A 27,929-nucleotide genomic window follows, 5' to 3' on the forward strand; every position below is an offset into this window, starting at 1 on the left:
TATGACAGTGTAACTATTTACACCCGGGTGGGAGCACACCAGAACACAACCTTCTCTTCTAGACATCAGGACTCTTTTCTTACATTTCTTAATGGACACAGCACATGGGACTCTGACATAAACTCAGTCTCAAGAATATTGTTCAAAGGATCAGATAGGTCTTATTCACAGCTCACTGATGCTGTCTTTACCCACTGCCTCGAGGCTGAAAGCAGAGGTGTGGAGGTGTAACCTTCTCTATCATGAACTTCAGCCAGAGCCAGTCTTGTGTCACCGACACAGGGCCTTATATCAGACTGCATGATAGCATCCAAACGCTACGGAAATATGCCCATGGTGGAGAGACATACAGAAGCACAGGACTTATCGCTGCATCCTTGTAAACATGTGTACCCTACAGGTAAGAAATCTAGTTAAGCTGGTTTGAGGAGAGCTTATGGTCAATGTGTCATATTACCTTTCATAACATATTCATGCGGGCAACTGTTCTGCTACCTACAACCACACGACTCCACCACCATGTCCTCGTACTGCTTGTAGACCACGTTGTTTGCAGAGTCAATGAAAAGAATGCTGATCGGACTCAGCCTGGTTGGGACACAGCAAGTCGGGGGTGTCGATTCTGGGTCCATCGAGTTCATTAAAGTCTGGATAACTGCGTGATTGGTGGGCTCCAGGTGGGATCGAAGGGGGAATTCACAGAGCCCTTCGCAGTGATACGCTTCGTACTCCAGAGGGGCTATTATCCAGTCATCCCAGCCCATGTCCTTAAAATTCACATGAAGGGCTTTTCTGCTACACCTTGCCTTCAGATTCTTAGTGGGCCTCTTCCCTTGCCGTGTTGCTAGAGGAGCTCTTCTCTTCCGCCTCTGATTGAATAAGTATTCATAAACAGTTTTGTCATCTTGACCGGACCTAGCTTTGATCTCATTGAAGAATAAGTCTCTTTTTTTTGTTCTCCCAAATACCAAGAAGAGAGCCTTTTCATTGACCTGTCTTCCCGTTCTGTTAAATCCCACACTCCTGAGATCAACAGCTCTCCCCCTGTCAAAAGTTTCCAGTTCAAAACACAAGTTAACCAAGTTTTTAAAGTTCCTGAAAAGTTTCCAGATGTCAAACACTTCCCACTTTGGTGTATCTGTGATACTGACAGTACGAGAGTCCAGGAGTGTTGCTGCTTGTCTGTTTGTAGAGCAACTAAATAATTTCACTTGGGAAGCTTTTCCAGAAGAATGAGACTTCCAGGTATCAGAAGGCTTCTTCCTCAATATTCGAAGCTCTGCTCCCAGCAAACCATCTTTTTCTAATGCACTGATGTCAAAAATATATTTTTGTTTTCTTATAGTTGGGGCTCTCTCATCTAAAAAAAGCACACATATTTTCAAATGTATATTAAGCACAGATCAATATCAGTTACTCAGTTCTTAATGGTTTCCCTAAGGTTCCTCTTAAGCCTAGAAGTTTCCTTAATTAGCCCAGCAAACAGAAAGAACAATTTTTGTCTAAGGGATCAGCTCCGTTCAGGGACTCAGAAGAACTCAGTAACTCAACAGGGAAATGAGTTTCTGAGTTTGCCTTGTAGAAATCTCACTTCTTTCACTGGTGAGCATTTTCTAGCTTCAAAGTAGCAATTAGTCAATTGAAAAATAGTCGTTTTCCAGGGCTGAGCACTCACAGGGCCTATTCACCACTTATATCCTACTTAAATTACTGAAACAGAGCTTCAGTGGTGCCCAGGCCTCATGCTGGCTCCAAACATGAGCAAACTTGCCCTTACACGATACAATAGTGAATTAGTCCTTTACAACCACATCCCCCAGGAACTGCCAGACACAAGGATAATTGCCTTATTAACTTAACTCCACATGATTCACAACTTTTTCAAATTGGGCAGAAAAACATACCTCCCTTTAACCTGACGTTACATTTGCGTGGTTAAGCTCACGAGCAGCACTATGAAGGAACATGGCTGAGCCAAGGTTTTAGCAACGTTACATTAACAAGGCCTTCCAGTGGCGAGCTGAGAACTTGAACGCGGCACTGGCGAGCAGTGCACCGTCCCTTCCCAGGAGCCACACTATTCATAATTAAATGGCAAACAAACCCATTCATGGCTGAGTCTTCCACCACTGTTACTTTACCAGCTGTAGCCTGTGTTGCTTCCTTGAACACAGGGCAAAACTCGTACTAACGTCCCTGGAAGCAACACGGGGCTCCCCAACCAGAGCAGTAACGTGAACACCATTCTTTGGGAGCCTGGCTAGTTCTTGTGTGAATGCAGACACTAGTTCAAATTGCCAAAAAAGTTTGGAACCAGAATGTTGCAACTGCCAGTTCTGGAGTCCCAGAAGTTATTTACTCTGGTTAGCCTGTGCTTAGCTGTGGCTTCTGCAAGTAGGTGGTTAGTGGTACCTGAAAGCAAGAGCTTTGAGCCGGTACTGATACACCCGCCCTACGCTACAATGACTCCTGGGTGCACACTGTAGTTCCTCACAACTCTACCTTGAACAAATCAGGCTGACCCTTTGATACTGAAACTTGTGGGGTTTTAATGGAATAGTCCTGTTCTTAGCATCTCATGTGTTTTTAGACATACTTGACAATAAAATCTAATGTTAGCGGTTTCCAGGACCTAGTTATGGAAAGGAAATAATACAAGAATTGAAGAGGTTTTTAAACACCTAAGCATGCAAAGACTCATTCATTTTCAACAATATGCATCTAAAATATTTTCTAAATGTTTTGTTTGGCTGCCACACAACCATCTAGTTCTGCCTCTGAATGATTTTTCCAAGATAAGGCAGGAGGACAAATCTGCAGGAAAATTGTAAGATTTCATTTACATTAAAAAGAGCTATTTGACTTTAATGAAGTAGGATTATTTTCTAATAGTCTCTACATGTACAAACATACTCAGACATCTCTCTCTGTCCACACACACGCAACCACGAGCTCCTTTCTTACCTTGTCCTTTGTCTATAAAGCTGGTTATTGTATTGGCAAGTCCAGCCTCCAGTTTTACGCTTCCATTAACACCTTTTCTTTCTGCATCTGAGAGAGTCCTGTACAAAGAGAGCATGTATTCATGTGGCGTTATAGGGGGATGGCGGAAAGTTTCCTTAGTTTCCCTCTGCGTTACAGGCTCTTTAGTCTTTTTGGTTTTGAAAGAATCAGCGTCAGTACCGCTTGTGCCAGTTTTTTTCAAAGCCACCTTGCTGCTAAGATTTTGAACCTTTGGAGTCACTGTCCTTACTCCAGAAGGTCTGCTGGGATGTCCTACCTTGCCCTCCGTGGCTGCTGTTCTCGAGAGAACCTTCTTTGATTCATCGTTCTTGGCCAGCAGAGCTCCAGCCTGCACAGCACTGCTTTTAGTCCTGGCCTTTGAGGTCCCAGTACTATATCCATGGCTTGCAGTCCTCAGTGTACCTGCCCGTGCTGAGGGATTCCTCTCCTTTCCTTCCGCTTTTAAAAAACCTAGTTTAGATCCTGGATTACTCTGGCCTGCTTCAGGATTACTCAGCGCTCCAGGAACTAGATCCAGAGACAGCCAAGTCAAATGCCAAAGCAGTAAAGTGAGAAAATGCAGGATTTTCATCCTCTGGTCTTCCTCTGAATGCCACTAAAGAAAAAATCAGAAAAGGTTCCTCCAGTTTGGCAGAAGAAAACATGAAAGAAATTAAAAACCAAAGTCAGCAAAAATGGTTTTTGTTTGAGATTAAAACATTTCAAATCTTGTTGTTCAATACTTGTATCCAGTCCCATAGTGGAAATGCTCATGTACTCAGATACAGTCTCCCCTGACTTCAGTTAGCAGCTATAAAGAACTTGTTCTTGAAAAGAGAAAGTTTACCACCTCGTTTTCTTCTGTAAAACTGACTGAAAACTTGAAGGAGTCCTGTTTAAATCCAAGGTTTTTTTTTTTTTTTCCAAGAAGGAAGAATGGCGTAATGCTGCCTCTGTGTTAAAAGGTTTTTTTAAAGTTTTGAATCCTTTCCAGTGAAAATATTTCACACACAGAGACCTGCAGGTGCTCAGAAATCTTTTACAAACCTGAACTCAGGAATTGGAAACGGAATTCCAACAAACCTATTTAATTACTCTCTGATGTCATGCTGTCTAAACTAATTTAACTGCGATATATTTCTTTAAAAAAATCTTCTTTACCCTTTTCATTAGCATGAGTCATACTCTGCCTCATGCGAAACAGCTCCACAGGCTCAAAACTCCAGAGGATGCCTTTTCAAGTGGCAATACGACCTCTACCTCAGCCTTCGACAAATGGCACGTTTAAGCGAGACAAACTGCAAGATCAACAACTGAGACCTGTCATACAGTCCACCGGACACATACATTAAAATATCTAAGTATAATTCTTTAGCGCTTTTTCCAGAGGACTGTGACAGCGGCTTCACTTTATCCTCGGGTGACTGAAGGGCTGAGCTGGTAGCACAGACACTTAACAGAGGCGAAGTTTAATTTTTCACAAAGGCAGCGCGGCCGTGCCCGCAGTCGGCGTACTTGGGTGTATTTATTGCTGTGCTTTACAGAAATCCGTGCGAGCGGCTGGCGCGGCAGCGCTGCGGGGTGCCCGGAGCGCGGGGCAGCAGTGCACCCTGCAGGCAGCCTGCGCCCCAAAACCCGCTCCGCGCAACACCGGCCTTTCTGTTAAAACTAGATGCAAAATTTTCAAGAGCCGCCTACCCCACGGCCGCAAGAAGGCTGGTAGGTAGAAGGCAGCGTTACTTACATGTCAGGGCTACCCTGCTGCTTTCAGCCACACAAAGGAGAGTGTGGAGCAAGTGCGTCCCTCACAAGCTGCAAAAACGGAACTGTTGTTCTAAATGAGCCTTCGGGAAATGAGGCACTGGGCTGGATTCAACGGGGATCAATGGGACCCTTCTCTCATCTTGCACTGACACTAAACCCAGTCTGCCTCCCTCATTGTTTTCATTTCTGGGGGAAGAAAAAAGGAAAAAGATACACTGCTTTTTAGCTTGATTTGTGTGTGCTGTAGCATTTTCCACCCTGACTAGTATTAATATCAGAAACACCAAACTACTTTCATAAATAACAACCTGCAGCCCTTTCTAGATGAGGAGCCCTGTATTCTATACCTTGTTTTGATGGAGGAACTGAAGAAGAGCTCAGTGTTTCCACAGACATCACAAATAAGGTGGATGCAAATACCCACCCTCCTGATTTTGACCTAATGGCCCTTCATCTGATAGCAGTTGTAGCTTTGATATTCCTCATAAAAATAAAGCAGCTTTTCACTGAGTTTCTTCTGACGAAACCATTCCCCAGCAGTCAGTCCCTGCTGTGCCCATGGCCTTCCCAACCACACCGTCCTTTTATCCTTCCCAACCACGCCGTCCTTTTATCCTTCCCAACCACACCGTCCTTTTATCCTTCCCAACCACACCGTCCTTTTATCCTTCCCAACCACACCGTCCTTTTATCCTTCCCACACTGGCCACCTTCCCACCGGGCAGTACACAGCGTGCCGTGTCTGCTTCTGTGCTATGGGCTATTGATTAGCTTGCCAGCGGGCCAAAAAACAAGTTAAATGTTGAGGTCCCGCTTCGAATCTGTCCAGCTTCCAGTTTTCACAACACTTGTAAGAATTTAATATCTTTAAGAGCTCTATTGCTCTATCAGAGTTGGCTGGGATTTGCAAACAGATTTACAAATTATTTGAAAGATGGACATGAAAGAGCAGGAGGTAAGACAATGTGATTACATGGGCCTTGTCTCTTAGTAAATCAGATTACAAGCACAACCAATCGTGTGTTCAAACACTACATGTCTGAGATTAATATATCTTAGTGGGTTGGACAGGCCAAGACAGGAAAAAAAAAAGACCAAAGCCAAGCAAAGAGAGCTGTGCGAACTATTCTCTCTTTAAAAGAGGCTCTCCTGAGGGACTCTCCATGTAGGTGCTTGGAACCAGGGGAGCACGGTCGCTGTGCAGGGTGCTCTGAGCCTCATGGCCCCAGAGAGCAACGTTGGCTTTGAATAAGCCCCACCAACAAGGGTGTGCTGTTGTGGCCCTACATGAATGTGCAGTTATTCCAGCTGGCTGAGCTTGAACTCAACTGGTATCTTCAATCTGCAGATGGAAACCCCCAGTCCAGTGCAGGCTTTAGATCTAGGTAGGACAGAGTGGAAGAGATGGTCAAGGCCTTTTCTCAGCACTGGCCAAGCTCACGTGTACCAGTGGAGTGGCTTGGTTCACACAGCCCACTTGTCCTTCTTGGCCCGTTCTGTACAGGCAGCTCCTCACACAGTGTCCGTGGGGATTCGCAAAGGGAGGACCAAGCGGATCCCTGCTCTGTGGAAGTGTATTGTCTTCTTTTCTCCAGATCCTAACATTATGTCTACATGAGCTGCGCCACCTTCTCAAACAGACAATTTCAGTGAGTCCCTCTGGACATCCAAGGGAACTGCTGGAGAGAGCCCAGCGCAGCCACGAAGATGCTGGAGGGAGTGGAGCATCTCCCGTGTGAGGAAAGGCTGAGGAGCTGGGGCTCTGGAGCTGGAGAAGAGGAGACTGAGGGGTGACCTCATTCATGGGGATCAATATGGAAAGGTGAGTGTCAGGAGGATGGAGCCAGGCTCTTCTCGGTGACAACCGGTGACAGGACAAGGGGCAATGGGTGCAAACTGGAACACAGGAGGTTCCACTTAAATATGAGAAGAAACTTCTTCATGTTGAGGGTGCCAGAGCCTGGCCCAGGCTGCCCAGGGAGGTTGTGGAGTCTCCTTCTCTGCAGACATTCCAACCCGCCTGGACACCTTCCTGTGTAACCTCATCTGGGTGTTCCTGCTCCGGGGGGGATTGCACTGGATGAGCTTTCGAGGTCCCTTCCAACCCCTGACATTCTGGGATTCTGTGACTCTGGGGAGCCAAAGGAACCTTTCGCAGTGTTGAAAAAGTTGCTAATCCCTTGAGGCCCAAGTCACCATATATTGCATGTTCCATGTGATAACGTAGACCCTGGAGCCGCGGTGCATGGGGCTCTCCCAGGATGCCAGCTTCTCTCGATATTCTTCTTTAATGCTTGGGCACAGCCCACACTAACACCTGATGTGCTCCCTGAAGCACACACCTGGGGATCATGTTGCCACCTGTAGATGTTTGTCATTTGGATGCAGCACCACTGCTCAGCCCCAGCCAGGTGAAGTTCTACCCGGTGCTGCAGCAGCGTCCTTCTTGGGGAAAGCTCAGATCACCCACTTCATCTGTCAGAGGACGCCACAGCGCATGGTTGGAGCCATCCAGCTGCTTGCTGCGACTGACAGCGAGTCCCTTTGGAGGCAGAGTCCGACATGGTGCTCGGACACAGGCAGAGGCTCTGAGCTCTTGCAGAGCAGCACTTTAGTTCAGGATGAAATGAAAAGTTGAGACAGTGTAAAGTGCTCCACTCACCCAGCAGCACCGCTGTATACGGAGGGCATCACATTTATGGATTGAACTTGTCTAGCTGCAGTTTCAGAGATTTGATTTCTTCTCTATATTTGTCTCATTTGACAGAAATGTATAGCTTTAAATTAACCTCTCTCTTCATCTTCTGATCAATAAGCTAGAGCTCCCTCAGCTGCTTTGTGTAAAGCAGGTTTTCAGAGCTCATCCCCGAAATCCTTTCTTGCAATAACTTATTCACAAGACGCAACCCCCAGTTCTGAATATTTTTGGTTTTGCCCAGATTTCTAAGGATACTTCAGCTATATTAAAATACATGGAGCTGAATCCATCTTAACTATACTTAGGCCTTCACTGTATTGGAGATGATTATCTCGAGAGCCGTAATAGTCAAGAGAGGCCAATCAGATAGAAACTGGAACTGCAGGAAGCCACTCCGGGCAGTAACGATGGGCAACCGCTCCGCGCCCCGCGCCGTTTGCTGCTGCTGCCGTCCGACCGGCGGCTGCGGGCGGGGAGCGGGTCTCACACCGACCCGGGGCGGCTGCGCCACTTGTCGCTGCCTTTGCTGCTATTTACTGGGCTGGCTTTTGCTACAAAAGCTCCGAGATCTTGGCTTAGGGACGCCTTCTGCCGTTCAGGTACTTTTGTGGTCCTACGCGCTGGGTGAGGGGGGGTGCGCGGGTATCTCTGCATTCAAACGACTTTACAGAATCAGAGTTTCTCCTCCCGCCCAGCAGAAACCCCGCGGCAGCGGGAGGCCGCCCAGACACCCGCTGTGCAGCGAAGCGCTGCCGGGGCGGCCTCTCCCCAGGGCAGCCCCGCGGCCCGGCCGCGAGAGGCGGGAAGGGAAGCGCCGCCCCAGAGAGCCCGGCTGTCCCGCTGCCCCGGCTGCCCGGCTGTCCCGCTGCCCCGGCTGTCCCGGCTGTCCCGCCTGTCCCGCTGCCCCGGCTGTCCGCCTGTCCCGCCGCGGGGCCGGGCCGGGGCGGAGCCGCGCGTGTGGCGGGCCCGGCTGCCGAGCAGGTCATGGCGACGGGGGCCGAGGAGGCGGCGCCGAGCCAGGCCTCCCTGCGCCGCCGGCTGCAGAGCTCGCAGGAGGCGCAGCACCGGCAAGCGCTGCTGGTGCGGAAGCTGCAGGCGAAGGTGAGGAGCGGCGGCGCCTGCCCGGGGGGAGCTGCCCGGGGCCGGGCCGCGGTGCGGGGGCCGGGGTGTCCGGGCCGCCCAGAGAGGGCACTGGGCCGCGGCGATGTCGGGGGCGAACGCGCGGCCCCAGCGGGTTCCTCCCCGGAGCTGCCGCGGGCGGGACGGTGCCCAGCCCGGAGCTCGGGGGAGGCCCCGGGAGCCGCCCCGCTCCGCCCGGCCCGCCCAGGCGTGCTGGGCGCCGCTTCCCCCGCTGGCAGCCCCGAGCCGCTCGTCAGCCCTTGGCCGCCTTCGCTGCCGCTGCCCGGCTGGCGACCGGGCCCGGGCGGCTCTTGTGCAGCTGCACAGAAACCGCGTTCTGCAGCGGCTGAGCGGGGCTGGGGCTGGGGCAGAGCTCGCTTGGCTGGCAGAGCCTGAGAAGCAACGTGGAAACTCCTTCCTCTCCCTTCAGGGCCCGGGGGGACCTTTCCCCCTTGGGAATCTCCATTTGGGGTCCGGGTGGCCATGGGGCAGGTTCTGCTGGCCACCGCTGCCTTAGGATGAGCAGACAGTGTGTGTGTGAAAGAAACCCTGGCTTGCTTGCTTGAGGATCAGGGAAGGTGACGCTTCCCTGTATGGGAACGACTTCTCGTTGGCTGTATCAGCAGCGCCGTGAAATGTTCTGTGCTTGGGCTGCAAAGACTGAGAGCAAAGGGGCTGCGGGAGGAGCCGCGTCTGCGAGAAGCTGCATTCGCTCCTCTTCATTCTCTGTATCCACGCAGGTCCTGCAGTACCGGACTCGGTGCCGAGAGCTGGAGCAGCAAGTGGAGGCAGGAGGGGTGAGTGTGCAGGCTGCTGAGTAACGATAGTGTACGTGGCATTCGTTAACGCCGGCAAAAAACATCTCTCCAGAGTGACAGTGACCGAGGAAAACAGGATTTTGCTGCCTGAGGGTTTCAGGAAGCGCTGTAATTCTGCCCGTCAGTGTCTGTGCAGTTGCCATTCTTGGAGCAGCCAGTAGTCCCAGAAATGCCAGTCCAGAAATCCCCATCAAGAAGGATTTTAGTTTTGCGAGAGAGTGCTTTCCTGCTGGGGTAACGCGCTGTCCGAGGTCTCAGGAGAGGGCTGTACTGCCTGTTATGTTATGAGGCTGTCTCTGAAAAAGAACTGGCTGGAACACGGCATTTCGGCAGGCGGGAATGCTGGCGTTCAACATACAGAGCTGGCTTTTCTGTGCTTTTCTTTCTGCTTGGTGGCTAAAGTAAACCTAGGAGAGGAAGAGTGGGAGAGCAGGAGAGCATTCCTGGGCTTCAAGTCCAAGTGAGCACTTGTGGTCTTGAGCGGAGGATCCCAGGCTGTGAGAGTGGAACAGTGGGAGACTGAGCAGAGCTGCTCTCCTGCAGTAACACCCTTCCCCTTCCTCTCTGCAGTCACGACACTCTTATGGCTGGAAGAAGCCATGAGCTCCTGAGATACCAACAAATGGAGGGGAGAGCGATGGATGCTGACAGCAGTGAAGGGAACACAAGAATTTGACTAATGTTTTCCTTTCTTCCTAAGGGATCCCTCCCCGGCAGGCGGGAAGCCACAGAAGACCACAGCCTGGAGAAAGCACTGCTGCAGCTGGAAGAGGAGCAGCAAAGGTACAAGGAAGAAGCGTTCCCTCATAGCCGGTATCCTGGATGCTCATGGAAGGGAGGGAAAACCTGCCAGTGCCAGCTGGTCTCCCCAAGGGAAGCGGTTGGACGAGCCGCTTTGACAGGAGAAAGGTCCACGATGTGTTTTCTGTGGTGCAGTAACAGTGCTGTGTGCTGAATGGCTCTGTTCTGAGCGGGGGGTTGTTCCGGGTGAGCTCCAAAGGTCCCTTTCCAGAGGAGGGGAGAACCGAACCTGTGGGTGGGAATGGGAGGCTTAAAGCCAGGAGAAGCAGCGGAGGCGGCCATCTCAGAGAGATCTTAGTTAATGCCAGGAGGCACTTTTCCTGCCTCTCAGTGTGACAACAAAGTCAGTGTTGAGGGAGCTGGGAAATCCCGGGGCTGCCGCTTGTGGGCAGCAGCTGTTGAGCGACCTCCTGGCTGTTTCTCCCTTTCCCAGGTGCGAGAATCTGGCAGAAGTGAACGCTCTCCTGCGGGAGCAGCTCGATAAAGCCAGTGAGGTTAATTCAGCCCTTAAAGAAGATGTTGGAAAACTGACGGCGGATTGGATGAGGGCCCGGGAGGAGCTGGGGTTGAAGGAGAGTGAATGGCGCCGTGAGCGTGAGGTAAGGAGAGGCTATGGGCATGCCAGCCGTGGCGCCAGAGTGGCGTGAGAATGGATTTGATTTCCGGCAGAGAGGACTTGCTGTGTGACAGTGGTGGCTCTGCTGAGCTGTGTTGGTGCTGAGGAGCAGAAGACAGGGCTGGGAGATGGAGGAGACCTGGTGCTGGGGGTTGCACTCTCTCCTCTCTGAAAGACTCGTGCAGTGTTGGCGAAGGCTGAACTGGCATTTCTTTTTGTCTTGGCACGTTTAGCTGTATGACAGCTACGTCAGGGGTGAACATCACCGTCTCCTCAGCCTGTGGTGTCAGGTGGTGACCTTCCGCCGTCAGTTCCTGGAGATGAAGACTGCCACTGACCGGTGAGTACAAGGGAAGGCCAGAGCTCTTGCAGGAAAACTGTAGCTTCCCTTCACACCTGCTTGGCGAGCCTCCGTGTTACGGTAATTGCGGCTCAAGACGTGATTTCTCCTTTGACGGGCTGAAGCAATGCCATGAAGCTGCTTTAGCTGTCTTTGGAATCATTTGGTTTGATGCAGGTTTTCAGATCAGACTGAGGGCTCGGGCTGTGAGCAACGCCGGGGCCCTGAGCAGATGAACTTGACTGTGGTGATGTTTGGGCACATTAACTCAGGCACGGGCGCACATGGACAGGCTGGAGGAGACTCCCCACAGCTGTGCGTGCAGCATGTAGAGCAGTCCGTTTAACAGAACGGTGAAAATCTGCCTTACATCTCACTGAGTTTCTTTTCCTACTGCTCCTCATTGAAAGATCATTCATGACTATGCATGGTGGGTGTTTTTCCTTCTCATTTCGAGTGTACATTTGTTCTGGTCAGTTTGTATCCTCTTATCCCTGTAGCAACATTGGTGAGAGAAAGAATAGCTTCCCCACTCTGTTACTGTGTTTTTCAGTTTGTCTTTCTTGGTCTGACACCTCTTTTTGTGGTGGTTTTCTTGTTCTTGGGCTGTCTGAGGTTCCCTTCTCACAGCTGCCTTCTGCACAAACAAAAACAGCGTAGCCATAAGAGTACGTTCTTGTGGTGTCAGCATGCAATGTCACACTCCAGGTTACTGTCAGCCATTTATCTTATTTGATTATAAGCTTTCCTTAAGGTGAGAGTATGCCTGACCAACTCTTTAATTCTTGTAGCATTTGTGCTTTTTTCTTGCAACATTCGGGGCTTAATCTTACACCACCTCCAGTCCAAGTGCTGACAATAACAGGTTGCTTAAGGCTGATCCCCAGGGTGTAAAAGGTGGGGACCTTGGTAAACTTCCTTACATCTATTAATGACAATGAGAGTATGTTAATGAGCTAGAGCAGGAGCAACAATCAGTAAGAGTAATTGGAGGTCCTTGAGGCCTTCTGGCTGTCCCACCCATTTCTCCTCATCTCTGAGGAGGAAACAGACTCATCCTCGACGATCACGCAGACTCATTGCTCAGCTGTCACGATGTGTCCTGGTCCCAAAGTGCCAGATGAGCGGCTCGTCCCAGCGCAGATGTCACCTTTCCTGCCAGCTGGGACTGGTGCACAGTGATGTGCTTCAGAAGTGAGTGAGCTGATCAAGATGGTGCTGTGAACACGGTCTCTTTCTTGATTCTTCTTCAGAGATTTGTCCGAGCTGAAGGCAGAGCACATGAGGCTTTCTGGAGCTGTACTTGTGAGCTGCTCCCGTCTAACCTCTGGCATCCAGCTCTGGGAGTCCTTCACGCTGGGCAGAGCTGTCCTGAAGGGTCAGGCACAGCAGCAAGTGGAACAGGATAGAAGCCAGAAGACTCAGGCAGTTATGTGCTTACAAGCCAAGGGAGACCTGGAGAAGAAGGAGCTTCAGGACAGGTGAAGCTCTTTTAAACTTTGCTGTTACCAACAGGATCTTTTGTGGCTGCTTCTGTGATTCGTAGATGAGCTGTGTTCATGTTTAAAACACACCGATTCTGCACAGCTGTGTTTCTGTCCCTCGTCAAACTGTTGCCTTCAACAGAACGGACAGAAACACCGTCTGACTGACAGAAGCTCTTCTGAGTAAGACGAGACTGGCAAAGAGATTGCATATCACAGTGTTTTAGCTGTTAGCTGATTCTTGGTGAGAAATGGAGAGCAGCATAAAGAGAGCTCTGTCTCTGTACAGCCCTTTTGCTACCCAGGGCTGCGCTAAAGCAGTTGGGAGGAATGTGCACAGGAGCATCATGAGCAGCAGCTCCTCTGTGCTGACAGTTCCTTGCAAGACTGAGTGCAGAAGACCTTTGGGGCAAGAAGTGCCATTTTGCACCCTCAAGCTCATTAGCCTGTAGAGCTGGACGCTGCCTTTGCTGTATTTTCTGGGTTGAACTTTCTCTGCTGTGCTTCTGGGAGCTGCTTAGCTCTTTCCCAGGCGATGGTGTGCTGTGCTTTTGGAGTGGCACGTGGACCTTCTCTTCTCAGGGTGATGGAGCTCTCCACCTTGCTTGTACAGTCCCAGAAGCAGAACGAGGAGAAGGAGAAGATCATGAAAACGCTTCAGGACACTGTGGAGATTCTGGTATGTTTTCCCTTGATCTGGGAGACAGCCCAGTGTTTGCTCCCCAGCCATAGCACACAGAGGTGTGGTTTCCTCCGCAGAAGGAGTGGTAGAGATGCCAACTGTAGGGGAACAGCAGGGACATTGCCAGAATGTTCCTTGTGTGTTTGGCACAGGTGGAGTCAGTCCAGGTGCAGCAGCGGCAGGGGAGCTGCAGACAACTCCGGTGTCTTCCTCAGGGGGTTGCACCAAGGCTGTTGTGCCTGGGGCCAAAGTTCTTGGCACTGACAGCTTCCTAGCAGTCTATGAAAACGAGCTGTTGGTCGTTCTCTTCTTAGTTGTAGTGAGGAAGAAATGGAATAGATGTGGGAAGGAATCTACTGGAGTCACGAGGGCTGAGGCTTCTGGGCACGGCAGTGCTGCTGAGGATGGGAAAGCTGCAGAGGGGAGCAGCTCTTCCCTGCCCACCCTTTCCTCCTTCTGTTCTCAGGAAGCCAGTCGGTTAGAGACAGAACATGAAGCTTCGTGGAGTAAAAGTGCCAAAGAGGAGAACCTTTCCCTGCAAAAGCTGATAAAGGATATAACTGAGGTGAGTGCAGAGCTGGGGCCACATCCCTGTAGACGAGGTTTCCAAGTGCTTGAGGAAGGCAACAGCCCAGCCTGGGGAATAGAGATCCATGTTGGGTACTGTCTGCGGTAACTGCTACTGGCTGTTTAGTTTTTGTACCACCTTTCTGACGTAAAACCTGTTAGAACATCCGAGTTGGCTGTCCTGTGACTCTTGAGCTGAGTCGCTAGAAGTTTCAGAAAGTACCTTTGCCTTTACCATCCCGCTCAGGTCTCTCTTGGGCTGTGCTTTCCAAGTTGGCTACTTGACATTTGTATTGCAGGGTTGCTCGGAGGCTTCCCCCACCCTCCTTGAGCAATGACTCTTGTTCTTCAGATATTATAAAAGGTCACTGGCTCAATCAATGCACTTGCCAACTCTGCTCCTTTACTCGACATTCACTGACCATTATCCCCCCAGAATCCAACTGGTCTAACTGTTTAGGGGGAACATTAACTTAGTCCTAAACTTCCATCTGTCGAGAGGGATTAATCAGCCTCTCTCAAAGTCAGGTCTTTCCCCTGATGGAGTCACTGTTATCTGCTTGGGCTACTGCACAGAGTCATTATAAACATGAGCTTTTTTGTGTCTCTTTCCCAGTATTCCTCAACTTCCCTCTTCCCTGGGCAGCGTTAATGTTTCCTTTCATGGCTGTTTCCAGTGTTGACCTGGTGCTCGTGTGTGTGGCTCTAAGAATCATAGAATTCTGGAAGGGATCCACCAGGCTCATCGAGTCCAACTCCTGTCCCTGCACAGGACACCCCACAGGTCACACCGTGTGTCTGAGGACGTTGTCCAGTCTCTTCTTGAACAGTCAGGCTGGGGCCGTGACACCTCCCTGGGGAGCCTGTTCCAGTGTCCAGCACCTCTGGGGGAAGAACCTTTTCCTCATGTCCAACCTAAACCTCCCCTGGCACATCTTCTGCCATTCCCTGGGTTCTGTCACTGTCACAGAGAGAAGAGCTCAGCCCTGCCCCTCCTGCTCCCCTGCTGAAGCTGCAGCCCCATGAGCTCTGCCCTCAGTCTCCTCTGCTCCAGCGGAACAAACCCAGGGACTTCAGCCGCTCCTCATCCGGCTTCCCCTCCAAACCCTTCACCAACTTCGTAGCCTCTTCTGGACACTCTCTAGTAGCTTTATCTCCTTTTCTCCTGTGTCCCCAGCCCTGCACACAGTGAACGCTGCAGGTGAGGCCGCCCCAGCGCAGAGCAGAGCGGGACAATCCCCTCCCTGCCCGGCTGGCCCTGCTGTGCTGGATGCACCAGGACACGGGGCCCTCTTGGTTCCAGGGACACCGTTGGCTCGTGTTCAACTTGCCATCGACCAGAACCCCCAGATCCCTCTCCATGGAGCTGCTCTCCAGCATCTCGTCTGTACAGCCAGGGTTGCCATGTCCCAGGTGCAAAATCCGGCACTTGCCCTTGCTGAACTTCACGTGGTTGGCGATTGCCCGGTTCTCCAGTTTGTGCAGATCCCTCTGCAGGGCCTCTCTCCCTCCAGAGTGTCGACAGCTACCCCAAATTTAGTGTCATCAGTAAACTTGCTAAGCAATCCCTCAAGTCCTAAGCTGTCTACAAAGACATTGAAGAGCACTGGCCCTAAGATGGATTCCTGTGGAACCCTCTAGTGACTTGTCTCCAGCCCGACATAACCCCTTTTACTAGAACCCTTTGAGCCCGGCCCGTCAGCCAATTGCTCACCCACCGCACTGTGTGTTTACCCAGCTGTGTGCTGGACGTCTTGTCCAGGAGGAGACTGTGAGAGACTCTATCAAAGGCTTTACTGAAATCCAAAAAGATCACATTGACACGCTTCCCTTGGTCAACTAGGCAGGTAACCATGTCGTAGAACAAAACTAAGTTTGTCAAGCAAGACTTTCCCTTCATGAAACTGTGCCGGCTGGGTCCAATGACTGCATTGTCATCCAGATGTTTTTCAATAGCTCCCAGAACAATCTTCTCCATGATTTTGCCAGGCACAGAATTGAGGCTGATAGGCCTGTAGTTGCCAAGGCCATCCCTGTTACTCTTCTTGTAGGTTGGGACAACGTTTGTGTCCTGGTTTTGTTAAAAACAAGTTTCTCTTTTAGTGAATTTCCCTGTCAGCTCAAGTCTTCTTACTAACTGCAGTTTTCCTGAAAGTTAGGTACATGTTTTGGTAGACATAGCAATGGAATGCAAGGTCATTGATAATGATGCATCCTGCGAGATGTGCAAGCAGGAGGTGAACTGAAAAATCGACCAACTAAAGTATTCCATCCCATTCACGTCATACTTCATATAAAAGTGGGGGATCACGAGGATCTCGTCCCTTTTCCTTATGGCCGACATTGGGAGAGGACCTTGCGAGTTGTCCCTGCGAACTGAGGCCCAGTGACAGACTGAATCCAGCTCCGGTTGGCTGCAGAGTCCAGTCCAGGACTTCGGGTGCTGGCCCCACATCTGCCAGAGCAGTTGCCGGGACTTTCAAGATTGGTTTTGTATATTTTGTATTATTTTCTCTATTTTTATTAGTAGCATTAGTAAAACATCTTTAATTTTTCCAGCTCTCTTCTCTCTGTCCTTCTCTCCCTCCCAATCTCCTGTCCTTAGTGGGAAGCGGGGAGAGGGAAGGGCTGAAGGGGAAAGGAGGGGGAGAGGAGGTTAACAGTACATCTGCCACGGTTTTATTGTCACCCCACAATCAAACCATGACAGTTTGCCAGCTTCCAGTCACTTGGGACCTCTCCAGACTCCCAGGAGCGTTGAAAAATCACAGAGAGAGGTCTTGCTATCACGTGAGCCAGCTCTTTAAGCACCCTTGGATGAATCCCATCAGGCCCCATTGACTTGTAGGCATCCAGCTGGAGGAGCAAATCCCGTACAAGTTCTGGATTGATTGAGAGTTTGTCGTTCTCACAGTCACGGTTTTCTAGCCCAGGGTTGTGTGGGCCTCCAAGTCCATCATTGATGTTGAAGACTGAGGAGAAGAAAGCATTAAATGTCTCAGCTTTGTCTATGTCCCTGTTAACAAGGTGACCATGCTCATCGATTAATGGGCCCATTTTATTTCTAGTTTGCCTTTTACCATTAATATATTTTAAAAAGCCTTCTTTATTGTCCTTCACAGTACTGGCCAGCTTGAATTCTGATTGAGCTTTGGCAGCGTGAATTTCCTCCCTACAATGGCGAGCAGCATCTCTGTAGTCCTGATCTTGCTTCCAGTGACCATGTCATTTCTTTTTTTGCTGTATTTCAAGAAGAAGATCCCTACTCAACCAAGCTAGCTTTTTCCTTACGTGCTAGATTTTTGGCATTTTGGAATGGCCTGGTCTTGTGCTCTTAGTAGGTGGAACTTAAAAAACGACCAACACTGATAGACCCCAACACCTTCAAAAGCTTCTTCCGAGGGCATCTTACTAAGTAGTTCTCTGAGCAGGCTGAAGTCTGCTCTCCTCATATCTAGTGTTAAGGTCTTGCTGTCAGTTTTCCTCCCATTAACAAAGATTTTGAACCTGACTGTTTCATGGTCACTGTGGCCAAGGGAGCCACCAGTCACCACTTCTCCCATGAGACTGTCTCTGTTAGTGAGAATCAAATCTAGGAAGGCACCTTTCCCAGCTGGTTCCCTTAGTACCTGCAGCAAGAAGTTACAGTCCAGATGCTCCAGGAATGTTCTGGACCTTTTGGTCCCATCTGTGTGATATTCCCAGTTGACGTCTGGCAAGTTGAAGTCCCCCATAAGGACAAGGGCAGATGACTTGGAGGCTTTGCTTAGTTCCGTAAAGAATAACTCATCAGTGTCGTCATCCTGGCTGGGTGGCCTGTAGTAGACTCTCACGATGATATCCACTTTATTTGTCTGACCCTTAATCCTTACCCAGAGGCTCTCAACTTTGCCATCACCAGCTGCCAGTTCCATGCACCCCAGCCCTTCTGCTGCATACAGTGCCACCCCCTCACCTCTCCTACCCTGCTTGTCCCTTCTGAAGAGCCTGTAGCATCCATCGTGCCACACCAGCCACAGGATTCATCCCACCATGTTTTGCTACTGCCAATTCTATCATATCCCTGGGACCAGGCCAAGGCTTCTAGTTCATCTCGCTTGTTCCTCATGCTGCGCACATTAGTGTAGAAGCACTTCAAGTGTGGTTGGTTGAGCCCTCCACCTCGTGGCGCAGTCTGAGGAATCTCACTGCCAAGCACCTCCTCAAGCTTTGGTGTCCATCCCCCTGCTGAGCACTGACCTGCCTGGCACTGCCCCCTTCCCCCTTCCAGTCTAAAAAGGAGACCAAAATCATTTCCGGAGCTTCAAGACACTGAGCGTTCAAGCAGCCTTGGGCCACTGCACATTTGTTTCTTGGTGGTTTTGTGGCTGTGTGCAGAAATCCCTGGAGCACTTGTGGCCACAGGGACAAAACTTCTTTGTTGACTGAAGAAATGAGAGAACTGAGTTTTTGATGACTCAAGGGTGAAGTGGGGGCAATAGGAGAAATAGATAAAGCAAGCCAAGTAGACTGAGCAGAGCGTAACAGCTTGCTGTGGGCTTTCAGGTGGTGTTGGATGCCAGTGACAGCACGGTCAGCATGATGTGCCCTGGCAGTTCCCAGCAGGCAGAGCCCAGCACCATCCTCTCTGTCCTGAGCTCCGGTGGGACAGAGCAGGCCTTTGCCTTGGTTCAGGAGGCGCTGGCAAGGAGGCGAGGAGCAACACGGGTGAGAATTTCTGCTTGTCTTCAGCACTGGCCACAGGCTCGGCTGCTCATGCCTCCCTTGGCTTGGACCCTTTCCATTTCCTCGGCCAGTTCAGCCAGTGTCTTTCCAGCCTTCCCACTCTTGGGACCCTGTTGCCTGGCCCCCCTCCCCAGCCCTGTGTTCTGCCGCTTTGCTCTCCTTGATCTCCACCCCCTCATCCCAGCTTTTGCCTTCAGCGGAGCTGTCTCTCTGCTCGCTGCTTCTCCCAGCTGTCTGGAGCCGTCTCGGCTGCTCCTTACTGCTTGTTTGTGCTCTTTCCCTGCCCCGTGCTTGCAGGCCCTACGAGAAGAGCTTTCTGCCAGGCAGGACTCTATCGATTCCCTGCTGCAGCAGCACAGGCAGCAGGAAGAGAAGTGCAGGAAGCTGCAGCAGAGGCTTGAGCAACTGGAGGAGGAATGCGCCACGTCCAGCAGGCAGCAGCAGCACCTCCAGTCTTTGGTGGAAGCGCTCAGAAGGTGAGTGTTTCCTCCTTCTCCTGCGTTCTAGAGGCAATCTGTTTCCAGTTCGGGGAGCTCAGAGGTGTTCTGGGCAGAGAACTTGCCTGCCCTACCTCGTGTGTGCCTCTGTATGGCACCACAGCATCCTCCTGTCACTGCTTTTCATGCTCTGCTGTGCCTCCCAAGGCTGTCTGGGCGATTCAGAGCGATTCTGGCATACAAGGCGCCTCTCCCTCAACATGCTGCGTCTCTGCACTCTGCTCTTTGGGTGCCCTTTCCCAGGCACCGCTTCTCACTGGATGAAGGCAACAGCCTGCCTGCCTTCCTGCTTCCCTCTTCGGTTACCTTGGGAGGGGAAGAGCAAGTTCTTCCTCCCCGTGCTCCCAACAGCTCCATCCTGGGATGGGGAAAATGAGATCTGTGACTCTACCGGCCTCTTCATTCTTCTAACAGAGCCTTGTCTCTGCAGTGACTGTGCCAACCTGGAGAAAACCAGGGAAGAGTTACAGCAACAGCTGGAAGTAACGGAGCAAGAAGCCTCGCGTCTGCGTCAAAGGAACACGGAGCTGCAGCTGAAGGAAGACTCAACCCAGGGGGAAATGGTGGAGCAGCAGCAGGCAATGGAGAGAGCGCGTCGTGAGCAGGAGCTCCTGTGAGCGTTGGAGCTTTCTCTGGGCAGGGGTGGGCATGGCTGGACCTTAGGAGCCCAGCGTACAAGGCTGAATTGTGCCTGCTCGTCATTTGCAGCACAGAAGGGTGAAGGGAGCATGCGGGCAGGGCTGGCTGCCTGCTGCCATCCAGCAGAGCCACCTCCTTGTGCTTTGTGTGTGAGCTTCACAGAAATCATTCCCCACCTGAGCAGAGTGGTTGGTGACAGGCATAAGCTGAAACAAGGGCGGGTCAGGCTGGATTTAAGGAGAACAGAAAATTGAACCGTGAGGACAATCATGCAGCAGAACAGGTTGCTCAGAGCGATTGTCCAGATTCCATCCCTGGAAACTTGGGAAGACCCAACTGGTCAGAGCCTTGAACAACCTGGACTGATCCCATAGCTGACCCAGCTGCTCTGAGCTGGAGACTGGGCCAAGGCGTCGTGGGGTCCCTGCCAGCCTGAGCCATCCTGTGACCCTGTGATTGTTGGGTTGGAAATTCATACACATTTCCTCCCCAGTAGACTGCAGACTCTTTCATTGTTTCACTGCTGAAGACAAGAGTAATTGTGGGAATATTAATCTGGACTTCAGAAGTCTCTTTTACCCTCTTTTACTCTTGGAAACGAGAGTGGTTTTAGATTAAGAACTTGTTTGTCTTTCCTCTTCTCGCAGGCTGAAGGACTTAGCTGCACTTGAAGGAAAACATTCATTGTTGCAGAGTGAGCTGGCAGTCACGAGAGAGATGCTGGAGGAGTCGCAGCTTCAGAGGGATCTGCTGGAGCAAGAGAAACACGAGCTGACCACGGCCCTGGAGAAGGTGCGGGCACCTTATTCCTAGGGAGCCCTTGTGGGAGAGGGAGTTGTGACAGCAGGACCAGCACAGGTGCTGTTCCTGGCAGGAGAAGACAGGGAAAACATTGTTGTCCTTTGGAAATGGAGATCAGACTACACAGGCTCTTTGGGGTTTTCAGTCCCCACGTGCTTATCGGGAGCGTGAACTGGGAGCGTGTCAGAGACACGCAGGGGATGGGGAGTTGCTGCTTGGAGTCAGGGATTTTGCTGCCCTTGTTGTCACGTTGTTCTTTTGTCTCTGCAGGCCGAGCAGTCGGTGGCAGAGTTGACAAGGACTCAGAAGCAACTGAGTGCTGAAATAGCTGATCTGCGTGTTGCAGCAGCCAACATGAGCAGTATCAATGAAGCTCTTGCAGTGGAGAAAGTGCAGCTGAACAACCTTGTGCTGCAGGTGAGCAGAGCTGCCAAAGCTCTTGCCAGGTGTTTGTCTCCAGCTGCTGCTGCTTCTCAGCCTTCTTGCCTTCCAGCAGTAGGACTGGCTGGATGTGGAAATGTTGTTCCTTTTCGGGTCCAAGGCAAAGCTCCTTCCTGGGAAATGTTCCTGTCTTTTATTTCCTCTCTGCTTCTGTGATTGTAGCTGGAGCAAGAGAATGAAGTTGTGTCAGGGAAAGTGGCTGAGATGGAGAGAGCAAGAGTGTGTGAGCAGGAGCAGCTGAGCTGGTGTGAAAGAACCAAGTCAGAGCTCTGTGCAGAGAAAGCCCAGCTGGAGCAGCTGCTGCAGAAAGCAGAGGAGCAGCAGGAGGGGCTGCGGGTGGAGCTGAGGAGACTGGCAGAGGAGAAGGAAGAAACCCGAGAGCAGCTCAGTGAGGTGAGACCAGAAAGCTGCTGCTTCTGGGTGGGTGTTTGGCTGCTTGGCCGAGTGAAGCTGTATCTGTTGGCTGCTGCAAGGTTTGTGTCAAGGAGACACTCGGTAGCCCTGGAGGGCAGAGGGTTTGTTCCCTTCTTTTTGGCAACGTGTTGATGGCTTGCAGAGCAGTTCTGCAGTTCTCTGCGCTGTCCTCTGCTTCTCTGGATTCTTTTAATCCACTGGTCTGTGTTGGCCTCTTCTGTGGCTTTTGCTGAGCTGCAAAGAGATGATGGTGCTGTCCCTGGATCAGAGTGGGGTGACTCCTGTCACCTGTGGCAAAAGAAACAAACTGTGTAGCTCTGAATCCGTTTTCTGAGGCAAAATCCAGTTGAGAGCGGCTGAATATGAGCTGGCGTGTGCCCAGGTGGCCAAGAAGGCCAAGAGCAGCCTGGCTTGTCCCAGCACTGGTGTGGCCAGCAGGAGCAGGGCAGTGACCGTCCCCTGCACTGGGCACTGGGGAGGCCACAGCTGGCCCCAGGCAGCCCAGTCTGGCCTTGCACATCACTTCCCAGTGAGCGGGGTCAGCGCCTTTTGGCAGCCCAGGCTCTCAGTGCGGTACCAGCAGCTGCTCTCACACTTGGAGCCCCCGGGACAGGAGCTCTTTCTCCTCCCGCCCACTGGCCAGCGGCGCTGGCTGCTCTGCACACAACTGCACAGCAAGGGCTCCAACTGCGGTTTGTCCCGTTCCAGGTGTCCCGGCAGCAAGAGTCGGCCAGCACTGGTCTGGAGCAGTTGCGCCAGGAGTCCTCTCGCCAAGGGCTCGCGCTGGCCAAGGTGTCCGAAGAGAAGGAGGTGCTGGTGCAGGAGAAGGCTGCCCTGGAGCTGCGCCTGGCAGCCGTGGAGCGGGACAGACAAGGCCTTTCAGAGCAGCTGGCAGAGGCCAGGTAAAGGGGGAGGAACCCTGGGCAGGACATGACTCACTGTCGGGAATTACAGAGCTGGTCATCGTTGCACGGGGCTTTCTTGCGTCCTCTGTGCTTTGGGGGTGTTTTCACCTTCCAGGGACAGAACATGGAACAATCTTGAGGAGAAAAAAATCCCGCTTATTGTGTCACCCTGCAGAGCAATTGGAAGTGCTGATGAGATGGGGGCTGTGAGCAGAGGTTGGGCTTTTGCTGGCTGGCACAGATGTTGTCAGGAAAACTGCTCCCTGTGTGCCATCGATCAGGCAGCAGGGATTCAAGATCTGGCTGTCGAGGTGAAATTCGGCTGGGCTTGCTGTGTTAACGCTGGGTCATAAGGAAAGCCTGGGCATTCCCTCGGAGGGGCCTGCATTGCGATTTTAAATGGCAGAAATCTGTTTTCTGTGCACGAGTGTCCATGTAACCCATTTTCCGTTCTCAGGGGCAGGGATATTGAACCACTTGTCACTGGAATCCCTCCCTGTGGGTGTCAGGAGCAAGAAGCTCATTTCTCTCCGTGTCCACAACCTGCAGGTCGGTGAAGGAGACCCTGGAGTGCAGCCTGTTTGAGGCTCAGCAGCACATATCTCAGCTGGAGATCGCCCGGAGTCAGCTTGAGATGCAACTTCACACCGTCACGCAGGCCAAGGAGGTGATACAAGGTGATGCCCCATGTGCTTTGTTTCTGGTGATCCCCCTGCCTAGAGAAGACGGTATAAAAGCAGCTCTCTGTCCGCAGTGCTGGTGGGGAGTGAAGGAGCTGGAACAGATCCCTCCTGCACTGAAACTCCAAGGGCTGAAGGTCAGTAAGGTCAGAACCAGGGTCTGGGGAGACTCTGACTCTTGCCATTTGTGGGGTTTGCAGGGGAAGTGAAGTGCCTTCAACGTGAGCTGGAAGCAGAGAGATCTCTCCTGAGGCAGGAATGGGAAAACACGGCACGACAGCTCTTGCAGAGAGAACGGCAGCATGACGATACCCTCAGACTTCGGCAAAACGATCATGAAGCAGAAATAAAGAGGCTTCTGCAAGACCTGGTAGGAAACAGGAGGCGTTTGAATTCCTCAAGCAAGCTTGGTGGGCTGTCTTGAGCAGAACGGCCCGAGGTGTGAAACGGCAGCAAGCGTGTGTCACGGGCCACACGTTGCCAGGCCAGCAGCAGAGCCGATGGCTCGTACTCGAAGGCACGTGGAGCCCACGGGACTGTGCTGGGACAGGAAATGCAGCCACAGATTGAGCGTGGGCGTAAGACGAGTTCAAGGGCAGGTTGGGGGTCCCACCCAGAGCGTGGCAGCCCAGGGGGGGCTCTTAGCAGCCTCCTGTCTCCCATGGGGCAGAGTCCTGACCCTCCTGCCAGCTGCAGTCACGGGAACTTTGTTCCTTTCTTTCTGCCCTTTCTCGGTGGTCAGAGGGGTTTTCTTTGGGCTTGAACCCCAAAGGAGGGATGAAGCTTCCCATGTTTTTGAGGAGCTTGGCTGGGGCTCCATCTTGAAGTCTTTTCCTCCCCTCCTCAGGCAAGCGCGCGGGAAGGGCACCAGTCAGAGCTGCAGGAGCTGCTGGAGCGATGGCAGCAGGAGAAGGCAGAGACAGAGAGGGAGCACGAGAAGCAGCTGTTGGATATGGAGCAGAAAGTTGCTGCCGTGCAAGCTCAACAACAAGAGGAACAAACTAGACGTGAAAATGCCGAGCAAGAGGTAAAGGCTGCGAAAGGAGAACTGGTGTGTTTTTGCGAGGCTGGAGCTGTGGGAGATGGCTGGGAATGGGGCTGTGTGGAGCATCCCTAATGTTTCCTGCACGGAATTTGGGGAGGTGAAAGGCGTGCAGGGCCAGCGCTGGGACTAGGGACGAGACCTCTCATAGGAAGCCAGGCAGAAATGTCTCCTTTGGTTTTAGATTGTTGTGCTGCTATTGTGTTCTGGTTTTGTAAGAGTTACCTCAGAATATCTTCGCTGCTCTCTAACGGTCCTCTTTTGATGTTTCCTGGTAGGTGTTTAAAGCCTTATCTCCATTAAAGACCAAAGTGAGCTTGTAGGCCTGAATCCCCACGAGGATGGGGTTTGTGTTTGGGGAACAGGGAGGGGCGCAGCAGGATTGTTGACAAAAGAAAAACCTTTTTAAAGAGTCCTGTGAAAGATTTCGGAGCGGTAGGACAGAGGTGTCTTCCGGGCTGTGTTTTCAGTCACTTGCTGGTGAGCTCTTTTGTGCCCAGCTCTGCTGTGCCAAAGCAACCCCGTCCTGCGCTGGCAGTGCTTGTGTCCTGCCCAAGGTCCTGTGTGCAGAGTGCCCAGGGACAGCAGAACCCCCAGCTGTGTCTGCAGGTCCTGACAGGACAGGGCAGCACTCGGAGATGACCGTGTGTCCCTGGCATGTCACTTCTGAACCAGAGTCTACTGAGTACCTTAAAACTGAAGTGATTTTCACCAAACCCCGCTTGGAATCCCTGAGTTTCCTGAAGGAGCTCTGGCTGCAGCCCTCTGGCAGCCTTGCATTTTCTCTGCTGCTGACTGGGGGCAAAAGCCGCCATGGAAAGGCAAACAGGACCAGCAGAAGAGGAGGGATCCCCTCACCAGCAAGGCGAGACACTTGAGAAATGCCACACGTTTTCCCGTGAGCTGACTAAGAGTTTGTTGAGGATTCAGTCCCGGAGGGACCCTGTTTATCCTGCCAGTCTCCCTTAGGAAGCTGCGTCTCCCCGTGGGCAGAGAATGACCCAGGAGAGCAGCAGCGCAGCGCTTGGAGAACGTGTGAGCCCATCGGCCTTTGAGCCTTGGCACGGACATTTTGCGAGGGAAGTTTAAGCCCGTCTGCTCTTTATTTCTGTGCAGGCCATGCTGGAAAAGGAGCGTGAGAAGAATTCTTTACTAGAGACGCTCCTCCAGACTCGGGGAGAGCTCACAGACGCCTGCCAGCGGGTAGAGCAGCTCAGGCAGCAGATGAAAGAGCAGCGAGAGAAGGGGCAGGTGAGTCTGCCTGGTCGGGTGGGTTGAAGGAACAGGCTGTTGGCCACTGGGCGTAAGCTGAGAGGGGCTGAGAGAGCCAGGGAAGAGAGGGAAGGGCAGTAGGAAGGACAGAAAGCCTCAGTGCTGGGGCTGGGCAGGCAAGGACTGCTGCAGGCACTGAAAGCACAGAGCCTGGTCAGCTCCAGAGAGGAGCAAGAGGAAGGAAGGGTGACAGCGGAAGCAGCGCTGGGTAGAAAAGCAGAAAGAAGTGGCTGAATGAATGTGACTTTGAGGCAGAAAGAGGAAAAAGCCGGACCTGATGGCAGGTCCCAGTAACTTGCTCTCCATTTGATTTTACAGAACATCACAGAAAAGCTGCAAGCAGAGCTGGAGGAAGCTCAGAGCAAGATCAGGGCAACAGAGAAGAGGCACGAGGTAGAATTCCAAACTGTCAAAGAGGAAATGAAAGTCCTTCTGCAGCAGAGGGATGCTCTACAAAAACAGGTGACTGAGGCAGCAATAGATACTCCGGTTATCAAGCAGGTGGTCTCTCCACTTTTTGCCTTGCCATCACAGAGCAGCAGGCTGATGGGGCAATCCCTCTGCCTGCATTGTCCTGTGGTCTCCATCTCGGCTGCTCTGAAGGAGACTCGCTGGTCAGGTGAATCTCAGCTGCTGCCCTGGACAGACGGGCTAGTGCATTTGCCTGTGCCAGCGATCATCAGAATGGATTTCTGCTGGCCTGTTACTTCTAGCCTTGTTTTTCATATGAACATGGTGACCCACTTAGATTTTTAAGCAAGTCAGCTCTATCCATTTTGAATCTGGTATTGTCAAGACAGGGTGAAATTTAAAGTTGTTCTTTCCCTTTCCTCACAGTACGTGATATGGCTGACAGTGGCAAGCTGTAGTCTTTGACTGCTTTGTTATGTTTTATTTTAGGTGGAGGAGTTGAAATCTCAGCTAGCAGCCTCCGAAGAGTCCCAGCAAGTGATTGGCTGCAAAGCTCAGCAAGATCTGAGTGAGGCGCAGGAATTGTCAAAGCAGAAGGTGCTGGAGGTTGAGCACCTCCAGAAGATCCTGGAGGAGAAGAAGAGTCAATGGGAGGAGGTGGAACATCAGAACAAGGAGCTGCAAGTGCGTCTGCAGTCCTTGGAGGGGGAAAGGAGTCGATGGGAAGAAGTGGAGCGTCACAACACAGAATTTCAGGCTTTGTTGAAAGTTCTAGAGAGTGATAAAGCCAGGTAAATGAAAGCCCTTGAGACTCTCCATTCTGTTTAGTGGATTCCTTCTTTCAGATCTTTGCATTTACAAGTGGCTCTGGCAACATTTCCTACAAAGCAGAGTTCTGAACTATCCATGCAGATGTGTTTCATTCTCTGGATGTTGTCTTTTCTTTTGTTTTCCTTTAATCCTTCACTTACAGTTTTTCTGAAGAAATGTCTTTTGGAGTAGTCCTTTCCTTAAAAGGAGGTGTTCTTTTGTTAGGTCAGCATATTAATACTGTTAAATGAGACTTTCAGGGGTTTCAAACCTGAAACACACCAAAGGAGATGGGATGAGCTGCAGTATAATGAGCTAGGTAGGTCCATCAGCTCCACCTTGGGTCCAGTAAACTTTAAACATTTGGGATCTGTATCGGTCTTCCATCCTGATCCCTTTGCTTGGCAGAAGCCATCCTATACCCATGATTTTGAGCTAAGCCAGATTGCCCTCTGAGGCCCACAAGAAACAGGAATGTTTCTTATTGCCATCTGTTTCCTCATTCCTCAAAAGAGCCTCAACAGTTACAGATGCTACTGACTGTCCAAGGAACGCAAGAAAGAAGAGAAAGTGTAGGTAGGTGACTTCGCCTGGTAAAGTCCTGCCAGTCTTCAACACAGATCTGCATTGAAGAAGAGAAATAAAAGGCACTGCACTCTTGCTTCACCTCTGAGGTATCCTGCATCTTCCAAGCCTTCATTACCACTTCTGGTATCGGCCAAAAGTAAAATGGGTGCTGGCACATCTGATGGAACTCCCCAAAGATCACCTTGCTGTCAGTTACTGCTGTTCTTATCAGGACATAAAGGCAGGGGAAGAAAATGTCTCTTCGTCATTGACAAAACCTCTCCCTTGGAGTCTCATTAGTCAACAGAAAATTTTTCCTCTTCCCTAATGTCTTAATTTCAAGACTTTGTTATGTTTATATTCACATTCCCATTTCAAAAAAGATAGGGTATTTAGCCAGTAATTCACCTTTCTTCTGTGGAGACAAGCGTCGTGGGCACACGACTGGGTGTGACTGGCAGCTTGGCATAGGACTGAACAAACAGCTTCGTTGTTCAGACAAAGCTCAGCAGACAAAGCAATTTCCCCCTTGGTGCTGGAAGTCCTATGAGTTTATTAAATGTTATACCATGCAGTAATGAGTTGCATGCTCTCTCTTTCAGGCTGACTCTGTCTCTGGAAGAGAAGGAACTGAGCCTCAGAACCCTGGAAGAAAACAGCCTTGCCCAGCACAACGAGGTTTCTCAGCTTCTTTCTGCTCTTCACCAGGCTCAGCAGCTCCATTCAGACCACAGAAGAGAGATACAAGAGCTCAACAACCAGGTGACTTACAGCATCCTCTTCTTCTTCACCTTCAGCTTGTAGGCCCCAACTCGCTTCCCCTCCCAGCAACA

General features: G+C 51.3%; 2 protein-coding genes across 8 annotated transcripts in view; one reads left to right on the forward strand and one right to left on the reverse strand.

The window, feature by feature from the left end:
* Nucleotides 1–491: 491 nt before the first annotated feature.
* On the reverse strand, nt 492–3,595 carry GDF5 (growth differentiation factor 5). The gene is made up of 2 exons (XM_065645476.1): nt 2,965–3,595; nt 492–1,360 (listed from the first exon to the last, which is right to left on the reverse strand). Exons 1-2 carry the CDS (start codon nt 3,593–3,595, stop codon nt 492–494), a joined length of 1,500 nt encoding a protein of 499 aa, XP_065501548.1.
* Nucleotides 3,596–8,398: 4,803 nt separating this feature from the next.
* CEP250 (centrosomal protein 250) overlaps nt 8,399–27,929 on the forward strand; it is a 34,605-nt gene continuing 15,074 nt past the window's right edge. For 4 of the 7 annotated variants that reach the window (XR_010607031.1, XR_010607032.1, XM_065645438.1 and 1 more), the window contains exons 1-22: nt 8,399–8,566; nt 9,325–9,381; nt 10,103–10,185; nt 10,637–10,802; nt 11,053–11,159; nt 12,413–12,640; nt 13,226–13,322; nt 13,792–13,890; nt 18,438–18,599; nt 18,915–19,093; nt 19,545–19,727; nt 20,401–20,545; nt 20,825–20,971; nt 21,158–21,388; nt 22,118–22,311; nt 22,864–22,991; nt 23,195–23,364; nt 23,842–24,021; nt 25,153–25,287; nt 25,627–25,770; nt 26,209–26,510; nt 27,699–27,858. Coding sequence is in view for 5 of the 7 variants with exons in the window: in XM_065645438.1 (XP_065501510.1) it covers nt 8,450–8,566; nt 9,325–9,381; nt 10,103–10,185; nt 10,637–10,802; nt 11,053–11,159; nt 12,413–12,640; nt 13,226–13,322; nt 13,792–13,890; nt 18,438–18,599; nt 18,915–19,093; nt 19,545–19,727; nt 20,401–20,545; nt 20,825–20,971; nt 21,158–21,388; nt 22,118–22,311; nt 22,864–22,991; nt 23,195–23,364; nt 23,842–24,021; nt 25,153–25,287; nt 25,627–25,770; nt 26,209–26,510; nt 27,699–27,858 (3,414 nt within the window). In the remaining 2 variants the exon portion in view is untranslated. The remainder of the gene's footprint in view (nt 8,567–9,324; nt 9,382–10,102; nt 10,186–10,636; nt 10,803–11,052; nt 11,160–12,412; nt 12,641–13,225; nt 13,323–13,791; nt 13,891–18,437; nt 18,600–18,914; nt 19,094–19,544; nt 19,728–20,400; nt 20,546–20,824; nt 20,972–21,157; nt 21,389–22,117; nt 22,312–22,863; nt 22,992–23,194; nt 23,365–23,841; nt 24,022–25,152; nt 25,288–25,626; nt 25,771–26,208; nt 26,511–27,698; nt 27,859–27,929) is intronic. The other 3 variants (XM_065645440.1, XM_065645441.1, XM_065645442.1) reach the window with 3 other exon arrangements.

This window comes from Caloenas nicobarica, chromosome 15 (assembly GCF_036013445.1).
Source record: "Caloenas nicobarica isolate bCalNic1 chromosome 15, bCalNic1.hap1, whole genome shotgun sequence".
NCBI classification, from domain to species: Eukaryota; Metazoa; Chordata; class Aves; order Columbiformes; family Columbidae; genus Caloenas; species Caloenas nicobarica.

Coding starts and splice junctions, on each gene's coding strand:
- GDF5 (XM_065645476.1), bottom strand. CDS start 3,595: ATGAAAATCCTGCATTTTCTCACTTTACTGCTTTGGCATTTGACTTGG. Junction 1,361..2,964: donor CTTTATAGACAAAGGACAAG/GTAAGAAAGGAG, acceptor TGCTTTTTTTAG/ATGAGAGAGCCCCAACTATA.